The sequence below is a fragment of the Lissotriton vulgaris genome, chromosome 12 (assembly GCF_964263255.1).
Source record: "Lissotriton vulgaris chromosome 12, aLisVul1.2, whole genome shotgun sequence".
NCBI classification, from domain to species: domain Eukaryota; kingdom Metazoa; phylum Chordata; class Amphibia; order Caudata; family Salamandridae; genus Lissotriton; species Lissotriton vulgaris.
In genome coordinates this window covers 26618880-26644997 of record NC_141700.1, presented here as the reverse complement: position 1 = coordinate 26644997, position 26118 = coordinate 26618880, and the positions used below count along the sequence as shown (strand labels likewise).

The window sequence follows — 26118 nt, the reverse complement described above, 5'->3', positions numbered from 1 at the left end:
CAGTCTAGCTGTTGCAGTCACAGTCTAGCTGTTGCAGTCACAGTCTAGCTGTAACAGTCACAGTCTAGCTGTTGCAGTCACAGTCTAGCTGTTGCAGTCACAGTCTAGCTGTTGCAGTCACAGTCTAGCTGTAACAGTCACAGTCTAGCTGTAGCAGTCACAGTCTAGCTGCAGCAGTCACAGTCTAGCTGTAGCAGTCACAGTCTAGCTGCAGCAGTCACAGTCTAGCTGCAGCAGTCACAGTCTAGCTGCAGCAGTCACAGTCTAGCTGCAGCAGTCACAGTCTAGCTGCAGCAGTCACAGTCTAGCTGCAGCAGTCACAGTCTAGCTGCAGCAGTCACAGTCTAGCTGCAGCAGTCACAGTCTAGCTGCAGCAGTGACAGTCTAGCTGTAGCAGTCACAGTCTAGCTGTAGCAGTGACAGTCTAGCTGTAGCAGTCACAGTCTAGCTGTAACAGTCACAGTCTAGCTGTAGCAGTCACAGTCTAGCTGCAGCAGTCACAGTCTAGCTGCAGCAGTCACAGTCTAGCTGCAGCAGTCACAGTCTAGCTGCAGCAGTCACAGTCTAGCTGTAGCAGTCACAGTCTAGCTGCAGCAGTCACAGTCTAGCTGCAGCAGTCACAGTCTAGCTGTAGCAGTCACAGTCTAGCTGCAGCAGTAATGGCCTCGCTGTAGCAGTGACAGCATAGTTGTAGCAGTCACAGTCTAGCTGCAGCAGTCACAGTCTAGCTGTAGCAGTCACAGTCTAGCTGCAGCAGTCACAGTCTAGCTGCAGCAGTAATGGCCTCGCTGTAGCAGTGGCAGCATAGTTGTAGCAGTCACAGTCTAGCTGCAGCAGTCACAGTCTAGCTGTAGCAGTCACAGTCTAGCTGCAGCAGTCACAGTCTAGCTGCAGCAGTCACAGTCTAGCTGCAGCAGTAATGGCCTCGCTGTAGCAGTGGCAGCATAGTTGTAGCAGTCACAGTCTAGCTGCAGCAGTCACAGTCTAGCTGTAGCAGTCACAGTCTAGCTGCAGCAGTCACAGTCTAGCTGCAGCAGTCACAGTCTAGCTGCAGCAGTAATGGCCTCGCTGTAGCAGTGGCAGCATAGTTGTAGCAGTCACAGTCTAGCTGCAGCAGTCACAGTCTAGCTGTAGCAGTCACAGTCTAGCTGCAGCAGTCACAGTCTAGCTGCAGCAGTCACAGTCTAGCTGCAGCAGTAATGGCCTCGCTGTAGCAGTGACAGCATAGTTGTAGCAGTCACAGTCTAGCTGTAGCAGTCACAGTCTAGCTGCAGCAGTCACAGTCTAGCTGCAGCAGTCACAGTCTAGCTGTAGCAGTCACAGTCTAGCTGCAGCAGTAATGGCCTCGCTGTAGCAGTGACAGCATAGTTGTAGCAGTCACAGTCTAGCTGCAGCAGTCACAGTCTAGCTGTAGCAGTCACAGTCTAGCTGCAGCAGTCACAGTCTAGCTGCAGCAGTAATGGCCTCGCTGTAGCAGTGGCAGCATAGTTGTAGCAGTCACAGTCTAGCTGCAGCAGTCACAGTCTAGCTGTAGCAGTCACAGTCTAGCTGCAGCAGTCACAGTCTAGCTGCAGCAGTCACAGTCTAGCTGCAGCAGTAATGGCCTCGCTGTAGCAGTGGCAGCATAGTTGTAGCAGTCACAGTCTAGCTGCAGCAGTCACAGTCTAGCTGTAGCAGTCACAGTCTAGCTGCAGCAGTCACAGTCTAGCTGCAGCAGTCACAGTCTAGCTGCAGCAGTAATGGCCTCGCTGTAGCAGTGGCAGCATAGTTGTAGCAGTCACAGTCTAGCTGCAGCAGTCACAGTCTAGCTGTAGCAGTCACAGTCTAGCTGCAGCAGTCACAGTCTAGCTGCAGCAGTCACAGTCTAGCTGCAGCAGTCACAGTCTAGCTGTAGCAGTCACAGTCTAGCTGCAGCAGTCACAGTCTAGCTGCAGCAGTCACAGTCTAGCTGCAGCAGTAATGGCCTCGCTGTAGCAGTGACAGCATAGTTGTAGCAGTGGTACTCTACAGCTGAGACGGTGTGCAATAGGAACAGTGGAGGTGAATTAGTTGCGGTCCAGTTTCTCCCAGTGTTTGTCGCTGTAGAAGAGCGCCGACTCTGGACCGCCCTGCGCCGGGGGCGGTGGGTCCAAGATTGTCGCCATCTTTACACCATTACAGAGAGCAGCAGCGCTCCACAGATGCGATGGACAGCGCTGAACTGGGCCAGGTAAGGACAGCTTGTTCTTTCCGGGGGTGTGCAAACTATAGAACAATATTAAGGATTCCTCGCACACTTACGTTTATATTTTGTATGGAGACCTCAAAGTCAATCCAAGCACTGTCCAAGTGCCTGGCTAAACACCAAGGAAAACAGCGTTGCAGGGTTTTGAACTCGAGCCTGTAGCTGAAAATAGAAGGTGCACCCTGGATTTCATGATATCCTTATGTAGTACATGGCCCCCGAACACTGAGCAGTCCTGTCCAGCTTGCCTGGTGGGAGAGTATATGTGTATGGTATGGCTTTAAAGGGATGACTGCGTGTTGTGCGAGAGGGCTGACGGGGTGCCCCACCCGTCGCTGCACATAAGCAGGCCATCGGTGCAGAAGTGTGGGAGCTGGCTAGGCTGGAGTTTGCTGATAGGGGCCATCTCATGGCGCCAGGACTGTAGGTCAGAACAGAGGTGTCAGTGCATTGATGAAACATTGGCAGTCCTCTGCGGCGCACGCTCTTGGGTGGGTAGCAGTGACGTGCGGCAGAGGGGAACAGCCAGGTCGCCATTGCTCTATGGAGCTGCAGGTATTCCCTCTTGGTTGGTGTGCACAGAGCTTGTGTGGCAGAAACATGGCCCAGCTCCCTGAATGACTCGAAGTGTGATGCACCGGGCCTTGAGGGCAGTCAGTGACCTGTTGGGAGAGCCAGGATCGTGTGATCCGGTTTGAGGGGTGTAGTAGTAGTCTAGCAGCAGCGTTCTGGACACTCTGAAGTCTGCTTAATCGAGACAGTAGAGCCCCGAGGTTTGGCCAAGTTGCGTTGTCTACGCGGAACATGGTCTTCCATGGTCCTCCCTCACAGCCACCGGGTGCACTGTAGGGGTAGGGCACTCATGCCACTCACTGGTGTAGTGCTCCCTCAGCACCAGGCACTTTCAAATTGACCAAGGTAAAGAGGACAGGAATAGTTACTGTCCTTAACTGGAAAGGACCTTTGTATAGCAATGTGAGGCGGGACCAAGATCTGACGATACAAAGAGGGACAGAGGACAAGACATGAAAAGAGAAAGAGAAGATGATAAGACTTAAATTCAAAAAGAGAAAGAATACAAGACCTGGAAATTAAAAAAAAGAGAGAGAGAAGAAGAGGACAAGACCTGAAAATAAAAAGAGAATGTGAAAAACAGGACAAGACCTGAAAATACAGAGAGGTCTAGACCTAAAAATACAAAGGGAAAGAGAAGAGCTTCGGAGTGGGACGATGTATTTTTTGTTCTGTTTAATTGTGCTAAAGTTTCACCATCTATGTGAGGCACCGTGATGCATTCTGGGAAGAGTAAAGGTAACTGATTCCAGGCGGGGATATGGGCGATGACACCCTGGGCTAGTGGACAGCCACTGTGTGGCCTTGGACGACTGTTGTTTTTTCCTTTCCATATATACACGCTTTTGATGTCTGAAGAAAGACGTCCTGCCCTGCCCCAGCCCCGCACGCCTGGATCCTTTTGTCCTGTTTGCCGAGGGGTCAAAGACACTGGAATGAGTTCCCTCTTCTATGGATATTGTAGTTCAACACCTGAACACAGGCGCTTGGCATCTCCTGGCTGCTGCTAGAAGCCTTCTGGTGGTTTAAGGTGGCGCTGTGTGATTCTAGACTCCTCTCCCTCTGGACATCTCTCCTTTTCACCCTTCAGTGGCGGCAGCCGAGAAGGGGTACGGTAAGGTGGAGAGGTGGGAGCGTTCCATAGTAGATAACTACTGAAAGGTTTTGTATAATGCTAATAACAAGAGCCTTTTTCAAGGATAGTCTTGACGTCTGTAGGGTGAGTGCAAAGACCGAGCCATTGACTGGGTAGAGTCCCCGAGATTGGATCGCTCTCTGTTTCTAACCCAAATGACTGAGTGCTTCCATTTATGAAACGCAATACAGCGATCAGCCTCAAGGCGCTAGGCCATGATTTCTAGAAGAGGCACAGAACACCTAGACTTTGCAGGCAGACAGAACTTGGAGACCCTCTCTCTGTGTTCCATGCTCAGGTCTCTATGCATCAAATCCCTCACTCTGTTGCATGCTCACATCTCTATGCATCAAGTCCCTCACTCTTTGTTCCATGCTCCTGTCTCTTTGCATCAAGTCCCTCACTCCCTGTTCCATTTTCACTTCTTTATCGGTCAAGTCTCTCTCTCTGTGTTCCATGCTCCAGTCTCTATGCATCAAACCCCTCACTCTCTGTTCCATGCTCCCTTCTCTATGCATCAAGTTCTTCACTCTTTGTTCCATAATCCTGTCTTTGCATCACGTCTCTCACTCTCTGTTCCATGATCCTGTCTCTATTAATGAAATACCTCTCTCTTTTTTCCATGCTCACTTCTGTATGCATCAATTCCCTCCCTCTCTGTCCGTGCTCACTTTTCTATGCATCAAATCCTTCCCTGCCCGTTCCATGCTCCCATTATATGCATCAAGTCATTCACTCTCTGTTCCATGCTCACTTCTCTTCCATGCTCACTTCTCTATGCATCATGTTTCTCTAGCTGTGTTCCATGCTCCAGTGTCTATGCATCAAGTGCCTCACTCTCTGTTCTATGCTCCAGTCTCTATGCAGCAAATCCCTCACTCTCTTTTCCATGCTCTTGTCTGTATGCATCAAATCCTTCACTCTTTGTTCCATGCTTCTGTCTGCATCAAGACCCTCACTCATTGTTCCATGGTCACGTCTCTATGCATCAAGTCCCTCACTCTCTGCTTTAATGCTCGTGTCTCTATGTATCAAGTCCCTCACTCTCTGCTGCATGCTCGCGTCTCTATGCATCAAATGCCTCACTCTCTGTTCCATGCGCCCTTCTCCATGCATCAATTCCCTCCCTCTCTGCCCGTTCTCACTTTTCTATGCATCAAATCCTTCCCTGCCCGTTCCATGCTCCCATTATATGCATCAAGTCCTTCACTCTCTGTTCCATGCTCACTTCTCTTCCATGCTCACTTCTCTATGCATCATGTTTCTCTAGCTGTGTTCCATGCTCCAGTGTCTATGCATCAAGTGCCTCACTCTCTGTTCTATGCTCCAGTCTCTATGCAGCAAATCCCTCACTCTCTTTTCCATGCTCTTGTCTGTATGCATCAAATGCCTCACTCTCTGTTCCATGCGCCCTTCTCCATGCATCAATTCCCTCCCTCTCTGTCCGTTCTCACTTTTCTATGCATCAAATCCTTCCCTGCCCGTTCCATGCTCCCGTTACATGCATCAAGTCCTTCACTCTCTGTTCCATGCTCACTTCTCTTCCATGCTCACTTCTCTATGCATCATGTTTCTCTAGTTGTGTTCCATGCTCCAGTGTCTATGCATCAAGTCCTTCACTCTCTGTTCCACGCTCACTTCTCTTCCATGCTCACTTCTCTATGCATCATGCTTCTCTAGCTGTGTTCCATGCTCCAGTGTCTATGCATCAAGCGCCCCACTCTCTGTTCTATGCTCCAGTCTCTATCCATCAAATCCCTCACTGTCTGTTCCATGCTCACTTCTGTATGCATCATGTCTCTCTATCTGTGTTCCATGCTCCAGTGGCAATGCATCAAGTCCCTCACTCTCTGTTCTGTACTCCAGTCTCTATGCATCAAGCCCCTCACTCTCTGCTTCAATGCTTGTGTCTTTAGGTATCAAATCCCTCACTCTCTGTTCCATGCTCACTTCTCTTCCATGCTCACTTCTCTATGCATCATGTTTCTCTAGTTGTGTTCCATGCTCCAGTGTCTATGCATCAAGTCCTTCACTCTCTGTTCCACGCTCACTTCTCTTCCATGCTCACTTCTCTATGCATCATGCTTCTCTAGCTGTGTTCCATGCTCCAGTGTCTATGCATCAAGCGCCCCACTCTCTGTTCTATGCTCCAGTCTCTATCCATCAAATCCCTCACTCTCTGTTCCATGCTCACTTCTGTATGCATCATGTCTCTCTATCTGTGTTCCATGCTCCAGTGGCTATGCATCAAGTCCCTCACTCTCTGTTCTGTACTCCAGTCTCTATGCATCAAGCCCCTCACTCTCTGCTTCAATGCGTGTGTCTTTAGGTATCAGATCCCTCTCTCTCTGTTCCATGCTCCCTTCTCTATGCATCAAATCCTTCACTCTTTGTTCTATGCTCCTGTCTCTGTTCATCAAACCCCTCTCTCTCTCTTTCCCAGGCTCACTTCTCAATGCATCAATTCCCTCACTTTCTTTTCCAGGCTCCCTTGTCTATGCATCACATCCCTCCCTCCCTCCCTGTTCCATGCTCCCGTTATATGCATCAAATCCGCCACTCTCTGTTCCATGCTGCTGACTCGATGCATTAAGTCCCTCAGTCTTTGATCCATGCCTCTGTCTCTATTTATCAAGTACCTCGATCCCAGTTCTGTGCTCCTGTCCCTATGAAACCCACTTTTTCGAGCTTCCTTCTCTGTATACCATGTTCCTTACCCTCTGTTCCATGATCTCTTCTCTATGTACGGTGTTTCACTCCCTATTTCTTGGCCCATTCTTTAGGCACCATGTCCCTCATGTCATGTTCCTTTCTCTTTACACAATGTTTCCTTCTTCCATGCTCCCTTCTATAAGCAATATCTCCCTCACTTCCCGTCCCATGGTCTCTTCTCCATGCCATGTCCCTCACTCCTTTCACCAAGTCTGTCATTCCCTGCTCCCTTTTTAATGCATCAGATCTCTCGCTCCCTGTCCCATGCACTCCTCTCCATGCACCATGTCCACCACTCCCTTCTTGAGGCCCCTTACGCTCATGCAGTATGCCCATCACTCCCTGTCCTATATTCTCTGTCAGACAGTTCTCTCATCCGCAGTGGCGCCTCTATTCGATGAGTGACCCTGGGGATGCGGGTGCTCCATAAGTGTCTGCGTTGATGCCTAGATTCTTTGAGAGATTGCGGCAACGCCTGTATTCGACGAGTAAGCTCAGTGATACTTCTATTCCCAGAGTGACCACGGTGATGCATGTATTCAGTGAATGATCACGATGATGTCTGCATTCCATTTGTGACCATGCTGATGCCCATATTCCCTGACCGACCGTGGTGATGCCCGTATGTCCGGAGCAACCTCATTGGCGCCCATATTCCATGAGTGATTCCGGTGATGGCATTATTCCATGAGTGTCTCTGGTGATACCTGTATTTCTTTAGTGATCCAGGTGACCCCGTATGCATGTATTTCATGAGTGACCTCAGTGGCGCCTGTGCAACCATGAGTGATTGCGGAGATGCTTGTATTCCATGAGTGACCATGGTGGCATGTAGATTGCATGAGTGACTGCAGAAGCGCCTGAATTCCATGAGTGACCTTGGTGGCATCTTTGTTCTCCAAGTGATCCAGTGATGCCCGTATTCCGTAAGGGACTGTGTTGGTGCACGTATTCCCTAAGTTAATCCGGAGTGAGGTCTGTATTCTAGGAGTGATAGTGCTGTTGCCCAACCTCAGATTGGCAAGGCGGGCAATCAGCCATCAGCCAGTGGGCTTGTGGTTGAGGCCCACTGGTGGGCCTTTTTAGGTCGAGGGACTGTAGGCTTGGCCGTAGGCCAAGACCGGAAGTCCGGAGAATTATTGTTACTTAGAGTGGCTGCTTTATCCCGCCTCTCTTTTCGTCTCTCCTCCATTGGCTGGCTTCCTAAACGGAGGCCAGCCATTGGAGGAGAGAGCACTCCCTCCAAAGAAGCTCCGTCTTTTTCGGATTCGGGGCGTAAGTTTTGCTGTTCTTTAGCTCGTGACGTCGTCCGTCACTCAGGACAGCAAAACACGCCCCCGAATCTGAAAATGGCGGCGCTTTTCTTTATGCCATTTCGCGAGGACCGCCGCACCAAGAAGTCGCCGAGTCCTCGCCCCTGCTGCTGCATTACTGCAACAGAGCTCGCAATGGCTGGGGAGTTAGGCGGAGGCAGCCCGGCCCAGACAGAAGACACCCACAGGATCGCAGGTACGGAATGGGAGCCAGAGCGCACAAGCAGCAGCCCCACTACACCCCGTCCTGCAGCTCGCACAGCCTGCACTCCCCATGGCCACCAGCGCCGTGCTGAGCATGTCCTCCCGGCTGGGCCCGCAGCGTCTCTACCCGGGAATGCACCAGGAGGAGCTTCCCGTTTTCGCCCAGCTCAAACCAGTGCAGCCGGGGGCCCGCGGGGGCGGCCCAGGTCTCTATGAAGAGGACTCTCTAAAGACCCCCTCCGGAGGCGAACAGCTGCTGCCGGAGGTGCAGGTATGTGGCATGCAGCTTTAGCGTGAAGGCTCGGGGCAGGGCTGATTGATTGCATTTTGGAATTGTGACTCAACAATTAAAGGTGCGTTTGAGCTCATAGGGCGGAAGGAGCAGGCAGCAGATGGGACACAATTGCACAGACTTCCGTAATTCTTGCCAGAGAGTCCCCGCAGCCCCCAACACGCAGGCTCCACGCTACACATTTCTCAGCGGAGGCTGAAGGCACGCAAAGTGTTTGTTTCCACTTATTTCCTTGTGTCTTTCTTTCTGTTCGTCGCTCCCAGGCCGAGAATGGCATGCGTGTTAACACATTTGAAATAAAACGCACATTCACCTTGAACACCCCAGAGAAGTGTGCGCATATGATTCAAAAGCGATTTTCCCAGAGCAGACTTTCCACCTCCAAAACCAAATCTTTTTAGAACCCATGACCCCAGATCCACACCACGCCCTCGGATCTGAACACTGAAGACCCCTAGCCCCCCCGGCCCTGGTATCAAAGACACAGGCTTGGCTTTGTGTGGTCCAGAGCATACTTACGCCACCAAATTCTGGCATTCATGCACTGCATTGACCCCAGGTTGTGTCGTATCAGATTCAACACTGACCGGACCCTCCATCCTGGCATTTAATTAACCTACACTACCCCCTCATCCTGGGACATTCCAGACGCTACACTGTCCGCCCCCACCCAATCATTGGCATTCCAGACACTGGGAGGGGGGCGAGGGGGCTGTCCTTGTCGCGTGGTGGAAATCTCTTTCAAGAACCGGCTCCGAGAGTCCCTGAATCCTAACCAGAGCATCCATTTCTCCTCCCATCCACTATTCTAGCGCCATTCTCTCGTTGATTCAACGAGACAGCGCCCGCCTCCCCGCTACGGCCCCCCCCACACACATAAAGAGCAGAGCAGCACAGACCTCGCATCTCCACACACCTCTTTTGCACTCAGCAGTCTGCGCTGGAACCACACAGGCACAAACACACACACCACCCTCCACTCAACAATGAACCGGCTGGGGCTGCCAGCGCTTCGATGTTGCAGCAGGTCAGTAGCTGCTAGAAGAGGGTGTGCAGCGGGTGAGGTGTTCAGGCAGGGCTTGTTGTGGATGCTGTGTGGTGCTTGGAACGGGCGTGAGAGGTCGGCGTGGTACTGCATAGGAGTTTAACGGTGTGCGGCATACTTAGCAGTACCATTAACGCAATAAAACAAAAAAAATATATGGCGCTTCACACGACACGTCTAGGTTTCTAAGCGCTCTAAATAAAACGCGTTGCTTTACTAATTGAATGGAACTCGTACCAGTGAGCAGGTATGCAGGAGGCATGGGGTTGTAGGGTGCGCCGGAGTTAATGAGGTGTAGGACTCACTGACTGGTGTAGAGATACTGTAGGGGAGTGGAGAGGGGCTAAGTGTTAATGGGTGTTGGACGAGTGTGTCGTGTTCATGCGAATGGTATGAGTGGACGTGACTGGGTAGTTTCGTGGGTATACGTGTTGGGTTGTGCTCTAAGTGTGTGGTATGTGTATGTGTTTGTGTAATCTACTTATTGGACATTTGATGTGGGTGTGTGGTGTTGAAGATGATTCAGTGGAGCCTATAGGTGTGAAGTGGGTGGATGATATACATCAAGGTGTAGATGTGGTTATAGATGGTGTGTGTGTGTGTATGTAGCTTGAGTGTTTGGAGTGCGTGCAATGGGTGGGGGAATCTTGTAGGGTTTGAGAGTAAGCGGTAGGTTCTTGGGGTGAAACCTATGAGTCACACCAAGGGTGGTCATAATAGTGGGAGGGTGATGTTAGATTTTAGAGAGAGGCTGAAGGGAGACATGTATATATCAAGCTGTGGGACGAGTTTTAAATGCTAATGTAGAGTTTAGGATTTTTTTATTTGTGTGATAAGCAGGTTTATTAATTGAATGCAGGAGGATTATAGCAGTGCAGTCCAACGTGTGATTGTTTGGAAGTGGTTTTCTCTCGTGGTGTAGAAGATTTGGGGTGAGTGTAGAGTGGTTAAAGGGGTTTACAGTGCATGGAGGAGTTGGGACAGTAGGCAGGATATGTGTTAGCATAGTCTGTGTGTGTGTGGAGCTCGGTCTGTGTGTGTGTGTAGTCTGTGTGTGTGTAGTCTGTGTGGCGCTCTGTCTGTGTGTGTGGCGCTCTGTCTGTGTGTGTGTGTAGTGCTCTGTGTGTGTGTGTGTGTAGCGCTCTGTGTGTGTGTAGCGCTCTGTGTGTGTGTGTGTAGCGCGTAGCGCTGTGTGTGTGTGTGTAGCTCTGTGTGGATAGCTTTTTTTGTAGTTGGCTCTATGTGTGGCTGACTATGAGAGTGGCTCTGTGCAGGTTGCTCTATGTGAATGACTGTGGGTGGGCGTAAATGCAATAGGTCATGCATTTGCGAGCGATTAAGCTATTGGCATTGTAAATTACAATGCCATTTATTTAACGATTAAGCTATTGGCAATGTAAATGACAATGCCATTTATTTATGATAAAAAAAAAGTCATGAGCAATGCCAATAGCTCTACCTTTAATAATGCAGAGACCATTGCATTGTAAATGCTTGTTTTGGTGGCCGTCTCAGTCTCCAGAGGTAGAATGACAATGGGCTGCTCCGGCTGTCACAGCATGAGGTGTGCCTGCCCTCTGGCTCCCTCCAGGTGTGACAGCATCTTCAAGGAGCTGCTGATGGGGAGCCATTAGCGCTTGCTTGGCTGGAGACTGGGACAGGCAGGAGGACTAGAGTGAGTGGTGGTAGGGATTTGTGAAGGCCAGCAAGGGGGCTCTCAGTTAATTTTGTCTCCTTCCCCTGCATGGATCAGGCAGAGATAAATTAGTCTCTGCTGTTCTCCTTTGCCTGCCAGAAATGTATTACCACATTCAACATGGGGAGATTGGGGCCTTAGCCGACTTTGATACTGGGAAACAGGGTTTGAGTTCCATCGTCAGCTCAACATCCTGTGATTCTGAGCAAATCACTTAGGGCCTTATTTAGAGTTCCGCTGACGGGTTACTCCATCATAAACGTGACCTATATCCTGTCCGCTGTATTACAAGTGCATTATATGCAAAGGCACTTGAACTATGATGGATGGGAAATCCGTCACCTTTATGACGGCGTAACCTGTCAGTCGAACTCTGAATCAGGCCCTTAATCTACATGAGCCAAAAAAGATGGCACTGACCGTCTGTAATGTTATCTCGTTCTCATGTATAACACTCCAATGACTCTGGGTCATTTTTGTGCTTTAAAAATGGGAATATAAAAAGGCATGTGCTTGAGGAAGGTGACACCATTTTTTAAAATGTATTTTTGCATTTAGACACTAGTATAATAATAATAATAATATAATTTCCTTTATTGGAATTTATACGTGATGTTAACAGTAAAACAAGAAAAAACATACGCCTTTCACCAGTCTCTGAGCATTGGGGGGCCTCTCTTAAGTACAGTAAACAAATATCTAAAAGCCCAGGGTGAGTGTAAAAGGCAGCCTAGTCTGTGCCATTTCCTGTTTCCCTGTGCATATTCATGATTTTTTCTTTGGAATTTTAATTTCCTATTTAAATACTGACCCTATTAGCCTTACAATACTTTCATTGCTGCAAATGTTTGCCAACACTTAGCTCCATGAACATAAACAAGCAGCTTATTCAGAAAGTTTGCGATCCGCAAATATGGGACATTTTTTGGGGGGCTGCCCGGAGCTAATTGTGGCCCCAGACCAACCCTGGTGTCTGTATTCTCTGAGTGGCTGTGATGGTGCCTACATTCCAAGAGTAACCCCTGTAGCTCCTGTATTCAGTGAGTAACCCCGAGGGTTCCTGTATTCCAAGAGTGGTGAACGCGATGACACCTGTATTCCATGGGTGACCGCAGTGACTCCTGTATTCCATGGGTGACCGCTGTGATTCCTGTATTCCATGGGTGACCGCAGTGACACCTGTATTCCATGGGTGACCGCAGTGACACCTGTATTCCATGGGTGACCGCAGTGACTCCTGTATTCCATGGGTGACCGCAGTGACTCCTTTATTCCATGGGTGACCGCAGTGACTCCTGTATTCCATGGGTGACCGCGGTGACTCCTTTATTCCATGAGTGGTCGCGGTGTATTCCATAAGTGACAACACTGGTGCCAGTATTGCATGAATGACCCCACTGGAGCCTGTATTCCATGAGTGACCATGGTGACTCCTGTATTCCATGGGTGACCACAGTGACTCCTGTATTCCATGGGTGACTGCAGTGACGCCTGCATTTCATGGGTGGCCGCGGTGACTCCTTTATTCCATGAGTGGCCGCGGTGGAGCTTGTATTCCATAAGTGACAACGCTGGTGCCAGTATTGCATGAATGACCCCACTGGAGCCTGTATTCCATGGGTGACCGTGGTGACTCCTGTATTCCATGGGTGACCGCAGTGACTCCTGTATTCCATGGGTGACCGCAGTGACTCCTTTATTCCATGGGTGACCGCAGTGACTCCTTTATTCCATGGGTGACCGCAGTGACTCCTTTATTCCATGGGTGACCACTGTGACTCCTGTATTTCATGGGTGAGTGCGGTGACTCCTGTATTCCATGGGTGGCCGTGGTGACTCCTGTATTCTATGGATGGTCGCGGTGACTCCTGTATACCATGGGTGACCGCTGTCACTCCTGTATTTCATGGGTGAGCGCGGTGAATCCTGTATTCCATGGGTGATCTCTGTGACTCCTGTATTTAATGGGTGAGTGCGATGACTCCTGTATTTCATGGGTGAGCGCAGTGACTCTTGTATTCCATGGGTGGCCGCGGTGACTCCTGTATTCCATGGGTAGCCGCGGTGACTCCTGTATTCCATGGGTGACCGCGGTGACTCCTTTATTCCATGGGTGGCCGCGGTGACTCCTGTATTCCATGGGTGGCCGCGGTGAATCCTTTATCCATGGGTGACCGCAGTGACTACTGTATTTCATTGGTGACCGGAGTGACTCGTGTATTTCTTGGGTGACCGCCGTGACTCCTGTATTCCATGGATGGCCACGGTGACTCGTGTATTTTATGGGTGAGCGAGGTGACTCCTTTATTTCATGGGTGACCGCGGTGACTCCTTTATTCCATGGGTGACCGCGGTGACTCCTGTATTCCATGGGTGACCGCTGTGACTCTTGTATTTCATGGGTGAGCGCGGTGACTCTTGTATTTCATGGGTGAGCGCGGTGACTCCTTTATTTCATGGGTGACCGCTGTGACTCTTGTATTTCATGGGTGAGCGCGGTGACTCCTGTATTCCATGGGTGGCCGCGGTGACTCCTGTATTCCATGGATGGTCGTGGTGACTCCTTTATTCCATGGGTGAGCGCGGTGACTCCTGTATTTCATGGGTGAGTGCGGTGACTCCTGTATTCCATGGGTGGCCGCGGTGACTCCTGTATTCCATGGATGGTCGTGGTGACTCCTGTATTCCATGGGTGGCCACAGTGACTCCTGTATTTCATGGGTGAGCGCGGTGACTCCTGTATTCCATGGGTGACCGCTGTGACTCCTGTATTTCATGGGGGAGTGCGGTGACTCCGGTATTTCATGGGTGAGTGCGATGACTCCTGTATTTCATGGGTGAGTGCGGTGACTCCTGTATTTCATGGGTGAGTGCGGTGACTCCTGTATTCCATGGATGGTCGCGGTGTAGCTTGTATTCCATAAGTGACCCAGTATTGCATGAATGACCCCACTGGAGCCTGTATTCCATGAGTGACCATAGTGACGCCCTAGTTGTCTGTCTTACAGGAAGACAGTGACCTCTTGGAAGAGGGCACTGAGTTTGCAGACTTGGAGGAGGTGGCATCGGCGGATGGTCATGCGATGCTGCGGTACGAGGAACACATCACCGAGCTGCTGGTAACCATTGCAGAGCTGAATGGGAGGATCGAGGCACTACAGCACAGTGAGGGCAGGTGTGGTACCCGGGTCCAGTGTGACAGCATCATTCTCTTGTCCCAGGAGATGTTCCCCTTCTGATGCCACCACATCGCAGTGCAGTCAGTCCTTCGCATTATTCTCTCCCATGGGGTATCACCCCTCACCCATCTCATCTCCTATGTGATGACATATCAATGCCTCCACTCTGTCATGCGGTGACACCCCTGCCCATGTCTCGTCTACCACGTGATGACGCCCCCTTCCTTCACTTCCACTCGATCACACACCCATCTCCCATTACTTTTCTCCTGTCATGACAGACCTATTCCATTTCCATCTCTTCTGTCACACAATGACACCTAAATCTCTTATATCTGTTGACAGCCTTTTACATCATCCCTCTCCTGTGATGGCACTCCTCCCTCTCCTCTCCCATGTTGCTGCACCCCTAGTGACACGCTCCTTCTGCTCTTTAACATGTCGTTAGTTGTGGCCACTGTCACCTTAATGATTTTGAGGCACTAGGCAAGAAATATTTTCGGGGCAACTGTTTGAAAGAATTTTGAATTTTATTACCCCCCTTTTTTTTTGCTTATTCAAGCCCTAGGCGGGTTAATATTATTTAAATATACGTTAAAGGTTAAGATAAAAGAATACACAGAAGTGAACCTGCCAGATCACCTTTCCAGGGAGTGCCTTGGCATGTGTGGCCCAGGGCAATAGCCCACTTTGCCCATGTCTTAAAACATCTGTTTGTGGTCTTGCTGGTGTCAATACCACCAATGGAACGCCACTTACCATTATTCACTCTTTCTTCCAGAGAGGAAGACGAGTTTTTCGACCAGTGCTCCCAGTACACGTCCAGCCTTCCCAGATATGTGTGGCAGCCAAAGGGGCTGGAGGTGAAGCCACAAGCGGATGAAGACTGTGAGGGCATACAACTCCCTGGTGAAGGTAAACTTTAAAATAGGGGCACCAAGCTCCGCTTTTACATGCAAAAACCGATTAAGAGAGTCAGGAAATAATCTGTGTCCCTAAATATATTTAATTTTAAAAACAGGAAAGACAGAAAGTATGTCTTCTTTCGAGTGACTTCATTTTGGGAATCCTTATTGCCTGGCTAACCGTTGTGCTAAGTGACCCAAAGGGATGAGTTAAAAGGGGAATAACATTTGATAGAGGATCTTAAGTGTCTATGGATGTGCAGATGCACCTGTACTACAATTATGATGTTGTCTGAGGAGTGCATTGTGTTATATGTGACTAAAACTCAACAGACAGCTGACAGCATATCTACACGTATCAGTTAAAAACGTAAGTAAATATACTTGCTTTAACACACAAGTTACTTACCTTCGGTAACGATATATCTGTAAGAAGCATTAGTTAGTGTTAGATTCCTTACCTTAGAATATTCGCAGGCGTCAGACTGGATCCGGAAAGTTTTTGTCAGCAGTACCCAGGCGCATCGCTAGGCATCATCTGAGGCTCCGCGTTTGTCGTCGGCGCAGCGATCGCCGGAATGACGTCGTCGGAGTACTTAGGCACCGCCCTCGTGCGCTGATGTCAGTTTTGTACATAGCTTTCCACGCCAGGAATGCAGCCATGCAAATAAACCGACACTGGTCCCATGAAACTAGGGCCCTCAAAGGGAGATACCTTAACCCTAGATATCGGTTCGCAGAATGGGGAGGATAGGTGGGGCGGTAGGGAATCTGACACTAACTAATGTTTCTTACAGATATATCATTACCGAAGGTAAGTAACTTGTGCATCTGAAAGAAACACATTAGTGTTAGATTCCTTACCTTAAAATAGATACCCCAGCAATGCCAACCCCGGTGGTGGGTCTGCGAACCAAGATCACACCAGGAAGTCCTGGAGAACGAAACGGCCGAAAAAACCATCTCTCCGGACTTGGCTGTCCAGGCAGTAGTGCTTGGCAAACGTGTGCAGCGAGGCCCACCTAGCTGCCTGACAGATGTCCTGCAGGGGGACTCCCCGACCCAGGGCAGTAGTAGCCGCCGTGGCCCGAGTGGAATTGGCGTGTAGTCCCACAGGAGGCTCCTTTTTAGCCAAGGAATAACAGACCTTGATGCACAAAACGACCCACCGAGAGATGGTCCGCTTGTGCACCGCCCGTCCCTTCTTAGTGCCCACGTAACCAACAAAGAGCTGGTCATCCACCCGGAACTGCTGTGAGCGGTCTAGGTAAAAAGAAAGCGCATCTTTTGGGTCCAGATGGTGGAGCCTCTCTTCCTCTTTCGAGGGATGCAGAGGCGGAAAGAAGGTGGGCAAGGTGATGGACTGCCCGATATGAAAGGCCGTAACCACCTTGGGCAGGAAAGAAGGACGAGTCCTTAGAACAACTTTGTCTGGATGGACAGAGAGGAAAGGAGGCTTGGAAGAAAGAGCCTGGAGCTCACTCACTCTTCTGGCAGAGGTGATGGCAACCAGGAAAGCAGTTTTAAGAGTCAGAAGATGGAGAGGGCAATTATGAAGTGGCTCAAAGGGAGCGCACATCAGATAAGTAAGCACCAAGTTCAAGTCCCACTGAGGCATCACAAAAGGAACAGGAGGGAACATGTGTCCAGAGAGGTTGAGCGTTTGGGAGGCAAGATGGCACCCGCACGACCGGACGTGTCGGACGTGTGAGCTGATCTCTCTCCCTGACCCACAGGTCTATGGCTTGGAGTAACTATCAGTGATGAGAGATAGACCTTGAAAACACCGGCGCAACAAAATAAACTCAAAACGGAAAGAAACGGAAAAGAAACGCAAGCAGCCCTTCTGACCTTTTCTGCAGGTTGTGGAGAATACTGCTAGCGCGACGAGGAAGAGAACGCTGACGCTGATGCGGAAAGTGGTTACAGCGCTGACGAGACTTCGCCGAGCCTGGTGGGTGGTAACTCACACAGGTGCTGCAGCTTGGCTTCGCTGTGAACGCTGTGAACGCCGCCTCACCGGACTTTGTGAGGAGAGAGGAGCCGCAAGAGTTTCTGACGTTATGGCCCCGAAAGGTACACGCAAAAAACGAGATCAGGAGGCAAATACTACCGGGACTGCATGTGGAGGTGAGAAAGACTTGAGTGGGGCAGCGGCAAAAACTGGGGCAGGGGTAGTTTCTGAAACTACTGGTGTAGTTAAACAAACGATCTCACCCTGTTTTTGGCGGTAGAGGAAAAAAAAACGAAAGGAAGCGGCGCGTAGTCCACAGTCAGCATCACAATCAAAAAACTGTACGGGAGAATCCACTACGGTATTAAAAGAGGTGATGCTGAACGATCAATCACTAGAGCAAGTATCAATCGCTGTGCCGCAAAATGTTATTACACCACTTGGTATTTCACCTTTAAATGAAAGCATCGGTCTTACTATGATAGATGGTGAGCCTAGCTCTGTATTATTGGAGAGAAGAGCTATAGATCCCCTTGATGGCTCAATTACGGTAGAGAAAGGCCTTGCTGTAAAGGTGGATACAATCGCAACTAATGAGGCAGAAGCAGTGGATTTTTACTCAGTCTCAGAAAACTCAGCCTCTTCATGTGAAGATTTGGTCACACAGTACTCTAAGCAAATGCGTATGGAGGAAGTTGAGAGTGAGGCTGATGATGACGAAGCCGATGAATGCACAGAAGAAAGCCCTATCACTGTGAGGGGTGAAGGGGATGCGTCTATGACAGAGGGGGCTGTCGGAGGGTATCAAGAAGGTCTGACGGATAATATTACTTTAGCCACGATATATCAGACAATCTTGAGCCATATGGACAAAACTGACCAAACAAGCCATAAAATCCAAAACTCTTGTTGGAAGCTTCAAAGTTCTATCCGGAGACTAGCGAAGTCACAGTCTGACTTCGGGGAAAGGTTTACTGAGGTTGAAACCAGAGTCTCTAATATTGAGGATGAATTGGTAAAACAGAAAGCGGCCACTGAAACTTTAAGTGCTAATAAAGAGGACTTGCTATGGAAAATGGCCGATTTTGAAAACCGCGCTCGGCGCAATATTTTAAGACCTATGCAAATCCCTGAAGGTAAAGAAGGGCAGGATTCACACAAGTTTATAGTGGAATTGTTCCAGAAGGCTTTCCCGGATCTGAAAAAATGTGACTGGGAGCGAGAGATCGAGCGCGCCCATAGATATCCCTTCAATATCCAACTTCGATCTGGGCAAAATGCCATTAAACCTAGACCTTTTCTTGTGGCCTTCAACAGCTTCCGTGCCAGAGAAGTTATATATATGCATACTCGACCAAATAGTAAAAGCATGGGTGAAGGGTTTCCCTTTTTTGCAACACCAGACTATAGTAAATATACAATGGATACTCGCTGGCAGCTACGACAGTTGGTGAATCAATTTCAAACAAAGGGTGCTCAAGCATATATCATGAACCCGGCTAAACTTAAAGTGATTTATAAGGAGAATGCTCGGTTCTTCACTAATGTTGCAGCCGCAAATGAATATTTGCATGCAATAAAGGACTCTTAGACTCTCAGATTAATTGGATCATCTATTTATACAAATATTTCCTAAATTAATGATATCCATGAATGACTTTTAGGTACCAGTTACTGACTTAGCTAAGGGGCATGCATTTTGTATGACGTACAATATAGAATGGTTGCTGCAATTTTTTCTCTATTTTTTAAAGGAATGGTCATGTATTTAGGAGATGTATTGTTTATCTTTTGGTCTTTGATAGTAAGAATTGGAAAGTTTGGATATGACGTTGTAAAATCAGCAGTTTGTATATAAGTTAAAAGATGAACGGAAAGAAGCCTGTGGGGTGACGACAGGGGGGGCGGGAAGCTCATTACAATCACCAGGACCAGGAGTCCGAAAGCCTCGGTAATGGAGGAGGGAGGGGGGAGGGTGGCCGGGGGGCTAGGGGGTTGCTGGTGGAGGGGGGCACTGGGGTTAAAGGGGGAAAAATACATGTTGGGGTCAAATGACTGTATAGAATCGACAAAAAGTCACAGATCTATTATTAGAGAACTAGCCGGGGGTAGGATGGGATTTACCAAAGCAACAATAAATCACGTAAGTGGAGAAGGCAAAGATGGTGGGAAATTACTGTGATGGCTAGGAATATCAAAATTTGTTCTTTTAACGTTTCGGGTCTCAACAATATAAATAAAAGGAAGAGGATTGCCTCTGAAATTCGTTTTTTGAAACCGGATATTTTGTGTCTGCAGGAGACCCATCACCCCTGGGAGAAAAGGGGCTTAGCTGCTGATCTAGGGTACATAATGTTGGCAGCATCTCAGCAAACAAGCTTGATTAGAGGGGTAATCATTTTGATTAGACCGCGTTTAGGTACGCTTGTACGCAGTCTAACGGATAAGTGGGGTAGATGGGTGATAGTGACATTAAATATAGGAGGTGCACACATAACGATATGTTAAATTTATGGATCTAATTTGGATGAGGGGGAAGTATTTGAGCATTTAAACTCTGAGCTGGCTAATTGGAGCTCTCCCTTAGTTGTGTGTGGTGACCTAAACATTAATTTGGCGGCTGGGGAGTTAGAGGCTGGAGCAGAGAATTATAAGAGGCGAAAGCCTCGTGTTTTTAAAGCATTATACAACCTTGTTAAGGCTTATGCGCTGGTTGACATCTGGAGTAAAAATGATCCAACATCACCAGGGTACACTTATTATTCCTCACCACATAGGAAATTTGTCCGCTTGGATTATTTTTTTACTTCAACTAGCATTCAATCCAAAATAAATATTCAGCTATACCCCAGGGTAACATCGGACCACTCCCCACTGATAATTGAGATCGCTTATGTTAGAGAAATGAAACAAAGCAGGAGCTTTTCGTTCGACAGGAAACCCTTGCCTGGATGAACAATACAGAGAAAATATGGGTAAATGGATTGCAGAATTTATACAGAACAACATGAGCTCCGCTAATATTGAGATAATATGGGATACTTGGAAAGTCTGTTTAAGAGGGTAAGCAGTGAGTTATGGCCTCTATCATCAAAATCAGCAACGGGGAAAAATGCGGGACTTGTATGAAGAATATCTGATTAAAGAAATAGAGAAGGGGGATAATAAGACCAAATCCAAGAGTATGAGGGGTTAATTGCTAAATGTCGTGCTAATATCACAGGAGTCTGGTGTGAGGAGATAGCTCGGAAATATCTAACATATAGAAGATATATCCATGAATATGGGAAGGCTATAGGAAGGGCTTTGGCCCTAAAATTCAAAATGAAGGAGTCAGCTCGCCAAATAACGAAAATGCAAGATAAAAATGGGGTCATGTTTGAGGATCCAGAGAAAATATTGGAATTATTATACCAGTTTTATACTGAGTTATATACCCATCAATCTAACCTATCTCCCGACGTCTTTTTGCATGAGCTCATTTTTAGCAAATTAACAGATTTTGCGAAAGAGGCGTTAGATCAGCCTTTTTCAGTGGAAGAACTGGAAAGAACCGTAAAAAATATTCTGAATGGGAAGGCAGCTGGCCCTGATTTTATTCCAGGGGAGGTGTACAAATGCTTTTTTGAACCTTTAAAAACTTTTATGTTGGAGACTTTCAGAATGGCACAATTGGGGAGAGCTCCACAGTCATGGGATAATGCTTCAATTGTTGTTTTTGCTAAAAAAGGGAAACCCCGAGAGCAGCCCGTCTCATATCGGCCCATATCTTTACTAAATTGCGATAGCAAGATTTATTCGAAGATGCTTGCAAACCGCATGTCTAAGGTTATAACACCTTTAGTATCACTGATTCAGCATGGGTTTATCCCAAATAGAGGAACTGTGGCACATGTTAATAAGGTGATCACCTTGATAGACATAGCAGAAACCGAGAGAAGAGACTTGGCGTTGTTATTACTCGACGCTGAGAAAGCGTTCGTTCGCGTAGAGTGGGCATATCTGTGGGTAGTAATGAACAGAATGGGATTTCGTAAAAACTTCCTGAGAGCTATTAAGGTATTGTATCGCTGACCTAACGCGAGAGTTGTGGTTATGGGCCGAAAGTCGTAAAGGATAGTTATTACAAGAGGTACACGCCAGGGGTGTCCCTGCTCTCCACTTCTCTTTGCGTTATTTATTAATCAATTCTTAACTAAATTGCTAGAGTCACCACATATAAAACCATTTATTGTTTCAAGCATACCTCACTCAGTATTTGCGTATGCGGATGACATAGCCATCATTACCACTGATCCTGGGCAGGCAATGACAGAGATTGAACGCTTGGCCACTGATTTTGGAAATAGCTCCGGCTATAAGTTAAATGCCGCAAAAACGCAGGTGCTCTGTACAGATAGCGTTCAATTTAACGATTATAGGGTTACCTCTGAAGTGACATTTAGGAATCACAATCAAATCTCATACACAAGAGATAGTGGACGTTAATTGGGGTAAAATAATCCAACAACTTAAGCAATCCTTAGATAGATGGAGGAGACTCCAATTGTCTATAAATGGGAGAGGTAACATCATTAAGATGAATGTATTAGCCAAGATATTATATTTATATCGCAGTATTCCCTTAGAGATACCCTTAAATCATATTTATAAATTGCAAACTTTATGTATAAAGCTTTTTTGGGCACCTGGAAAAACTAGGCGAGCAATGAAATGGTTGACTTTGCCAATAGAGAGAGGTGGGCGTGGGATTCCGGATTTCGTGTTTTATTATTATGTCTGTTTTTTACAAAGAATGAGAATCTTGCTGACTGGAGAACACATTGAGGACCCTGCAGAGCCCTGTCGATATTCTACCTATTATTGGGAGAGCATGCAAAGGGATGTTTGTTAAAAGAGTTGGAGGGGAATTACTACAAGCACACCCGTTTTAAGGTGGTTGAGTATGCGTATAAAGTTTGGAGAAAGGTCGCGAGGATCATGAAGCTTGAGAGAATCTCGTACCACACTCCTCTTTCAGTGGAGAAAATACTTCCATCGATATTCTGGGACAATGTAGCGAAGGAATGGAGCAAGAAAGGGGTGGTCAGAATTGGAGATCTATATGAGGCAGACGGAATATTCAGATCTTTTTCAAAATATGGGTAGTAAATATCAGTTACCTCATTTTTCTTTTTTTAAATATCTTCAAGTCAGAGATTTTTGTTTAAAGAAATTAACCAAATCCACTCCTAATAAATTATTAGAGGCAATTCAATTAAAAAAAGGATTGGTATGATATATCGGTCGCTGATGGAATATAAACCTGATGATTTGAACAAATATAATGCATACTGGCAGAATCAGTTGGAGGAATCCGACCTAAATATTGTAGATACTATTTTGATGGCTAAGGATATTTGTTTGTCAGCCAATCTGAAAGCTCAGGTATATAAGACTATATTTAGATTATATTATACTCCCAAACTAATGGCAACATGGGGGCCTATGTATGATGGAAAGTGTTTTCGGTGTGGAGGAGAAGATGCAGATATTGTTCATGTCTTTTACAACTGTCCTAAACTATCGTCTTTCATCTCCAGTATAGAAACGTTTAGATCTTTAGTCATTCATTATCCGATTAAAATATCCCCCGTACTTATGTTAATAGGGGGGGGGGCAATATGTCAATGAAAATGTGAATTTATGTAAATTTATGTAAATTTAAGAACTTTTTATTTGTGGCTATGACCATAGCCCGGTTCTGTATAGCCACGGAATGGCTACAACCTGAAGCACCGATGTTTGAATTTTGGAGAAGGAAATTGTTAAATGCATATGAATTAGAACGGAATCTGTAAGCTTTAAAGGGTGTTAGGAAAAAACGATTAGGTATAATGATTTGGGGGGCACTTAAAGAGTACTTAGAGGAATAGTTTATGGATTTATGTATTCTGCATTTGAATTTGGTAATCTTGTCCTACCCGTCCGTTTCAAATAATTTTGTAAAAGAAGATTGTGGATATTTATATTTTGATGCTGTGAATGTATTATTTGTCAAATGACCCAACTGTGGCAATAAAAATAAAAATAAATAAAAAAGAGAGAGGTTGAGGGCAGCAAATCGATTGAAGCATCAAGAATTATGGCTGACTCCAGGTAGCGTTTCATTGTTTTGCTCTCCATCGATCTCTTTCCAACAGTTGCGTGCAGGATGAAGGTATGTTTGCATCTCACTAATAGTTAATTGCAGCAGGCGAAAGGTTAATGGTTGGCATTTAACACCCCTTCCTGTTCCTTTATTCTTCACAAAAACAGTGACCCTTGACCTTCCAGGTAGGTCGCCCCCCCTGCAGCTCCACCTGCACTCTTGCCTGTGCCTGCATCCCTGGTCTCTTGCTGCCCATCCCTGGGCGCTATCTTTCCTCGCCCCCCTGTGCGTAATGCTCACTTCCCGCCCCTGCCGCCTGCCCCCGCACCTATTCGCTTGCCCCTGCCCCTGCCACCCGCCTCCCAGCTGCTCCTCCCTCCCAGCTCCCCTTTAAATGGTGGCAGTTGCGCGGCCGTGCCGCTGGCGCTCCGAAAGCACGCCTAAGGCAAGCCCATCTGCGGCCGTCCACGCCTGGACCGCGCCCAGCGCCAGAACCCCTGGACCACGCGAACGCCACAACACCAGACTCCACTACGACGCCAGCAGCCTCCACGCACTCAACACTGGCCGAAACCACACCTGCTTCCAGGCAGCCCCGAAACGTACCCACGGACCCTTCTCCTGCCGCACCTGCAGCTTCACCTGCAACAGAACCACCAAACCTCCAAGGACTGGACCCAACCACCTCCGCTGCATACTCCTCAACACCCGCTCCGCACGAAAACTCGCCGTCGAGCTCTGGGATCTGCTCGACACCTCTTCCCCGGACGTGGCCTTCCTGACCGAGACCTGGTGGAACGACTCCTCGGCGCCGGACATCGCCATAGCCATCCCGGGCAGCTACAAGATCACCTGCAGGGATCGCGCCAACGGAATCAGAGGAGGAATAGCCATCGTCCACAAGTCCACTCTCAAGGTCGCCACCCACGCAGACGACACCCTCAACACCGCCGAACACCTGCACTTCCGGATCCACACCGACCCCAACACCACCCTCAGAAGAACACTCATCTACAGACCCCCTGGACCCCGGGCTCAGTTCAGCGACTCCATCGCCGACCTCGTCAGCACCCACGCACTTGCCTCCACTGACTACATCCTCCTCGGGGACCTGAACTTCCACCTTGAGAACAACAACAACGCCAACTCCGCCACCCTGATCAACAACCTCGCCAAACCCGGCCTCAAACAACTTGTCACTACACCCATCCACTCCGCCGGCCACACGCTATACACCGTCTTCTCCACCCACGTTGCCTTCGACCACACCACCGAACTCCATTGGACCGATCACCGCTGCATAACCAACCACATACCACAGCACCCAAAAGCTGCCTCGCTACTGCTGGAGCAAAGTCACCGAAGACCGGTTGATCACCACCCTCGCCCAGAACCCTCCCACCGACCCCACCAACCCAGACACGCAGCCCGTAACCTCAGTCAGTGGATCGACGACTGCGCCAACACCCTCGCCTCGCTCAAGAAACCCTCCAACAGCCACGCCAGCAAGACAGCTACCTGGTTCACCGGCGAGCTCCAGACCTCCAAACCTGCATGCCAGAAACTGGAGAAAAAAATGGCTCCACGAACACCCACCGGACAACCACGCAGCCCACAAGGACGCCACCCGCAGACACCACCACCTCATCAGATTAGCCAAGAGATCCTCCTTCAAAGACCGCTTAGACAACAACGCACAAGACAGCAAAGAACTCTTCAGCATCGTAAAGGAACTCTCCAACCCCAACCCCAATGACATCCCGCCCTCACAAGAACTGTGCGACTCACTAGCCATCTTCTTCCACCGCAAGATCACTGACATCCACAACAGTTTCAACATCACAACCGCCCGACTACGACAGACTCCACCTCCCCTGTGAACACCACCAGGGCCATCCACCTGACCTCCTGGTCCAACGTCAACGACGACGAGACACGCAAGGTCATGAACACCGTCCACTCAGGACCTCCGTCAGACCCATGCCCACACCACGTATTCAACAAAGCAGATGCAGCCATCGCACCCCAACTACGGAAGGTCATCAACATCTCCTACGAAACAACGACATTCCCGGAAAGCTGGAAGCACGCCTAAATCAACTCCCTCCTCAAGAAGCCCATGGCGGACCCAAGGACCTCAAGAACTTCTGGCCCATCTCCCTGCTCCCGTTCCCGGAAAAGGTCATCGAGAAAATCGTCAACAGGCAATTGACCCGCCACCTGGAAGACAATAACATCCGTCCCAGTCTGGATTCAGACGAAACCACAGCACCGAGACAGCCCTCATTGCCGCCACAGACGACATCAGGCGACACTAGACAACGGCGAAACATCAGCCCTCATCCTGATGGACCTGTTGGCCGCCTTCAACACGGTCTGCCATCGCACTCTAAAGACAAGCCTCAGAGAAGCCGGAATCCAGGAGAAGGCCCTTGACTGGACCACGTCCTTCCTTTCCGGTAGAACCCAGAGCGTCTGCCTCCCACCCTTCCAATCAGAAGCCACGACATCATCTGCGGCGTCCCCCAGGGCCCATCCCTCAGCCCGACGCTGTTCAACATCTACATGGCCCCCCTGGCACAAGTGGCCCGCATCACGACCTCAACATCATCTCCTACGCCGACGACACCCAGCTCATCCTCTCCCTCACCAAGGACCCACACAACGCCAAAACCAACCTCCACGAGGGAATGAAGGCCGTCGCCGACTGGATGAGGAAAAACCGTCTGAAGCTGAACTCGGACAAGACGGAGGTA

At 48.6% G+C, this 26118-nt stretch overlaps 1 protein-coding gene across 10 annotated transcripts in view; it reads left to right on the top strand.

Annotated features, from left to right (window-relative positions):
* Nucleotides 1–1370: 1370 nt before the first annotated feature.
* Nucleotides 1371–26118, top strand: part of USHBP1 (USH1 protein network component harmonin binding protein 1) — a 198277-nt gene continuing 173529 nt past the window's right edge. For 7 of the 10 annotated variants that reach the window (XM_086946815.1, XM_086946814.1, XM_086946811.1 and 4 more), the window contains exons 1-3: nt 2062–2209; nt 14203–14369; nt 15155–15288. In XM_086946815.1, the coding sequence (XP_086802941.1) occupies nt 2186–2209; nt 14203–14369; nt 15155–15288 (325 nt within the window). In that variant the 5' untranslated portion in view covers nt 2062–2185. Of the gene's footprint in view, nt 2210–14202; nt 14370–15154; nt 15289–26118 lie in introns of all 10 variants that reach the window. The other 3 variants (XM_086946817.1, XM_086946816.1, XM_086946818.1) reach the window with 3 other exon arrangements.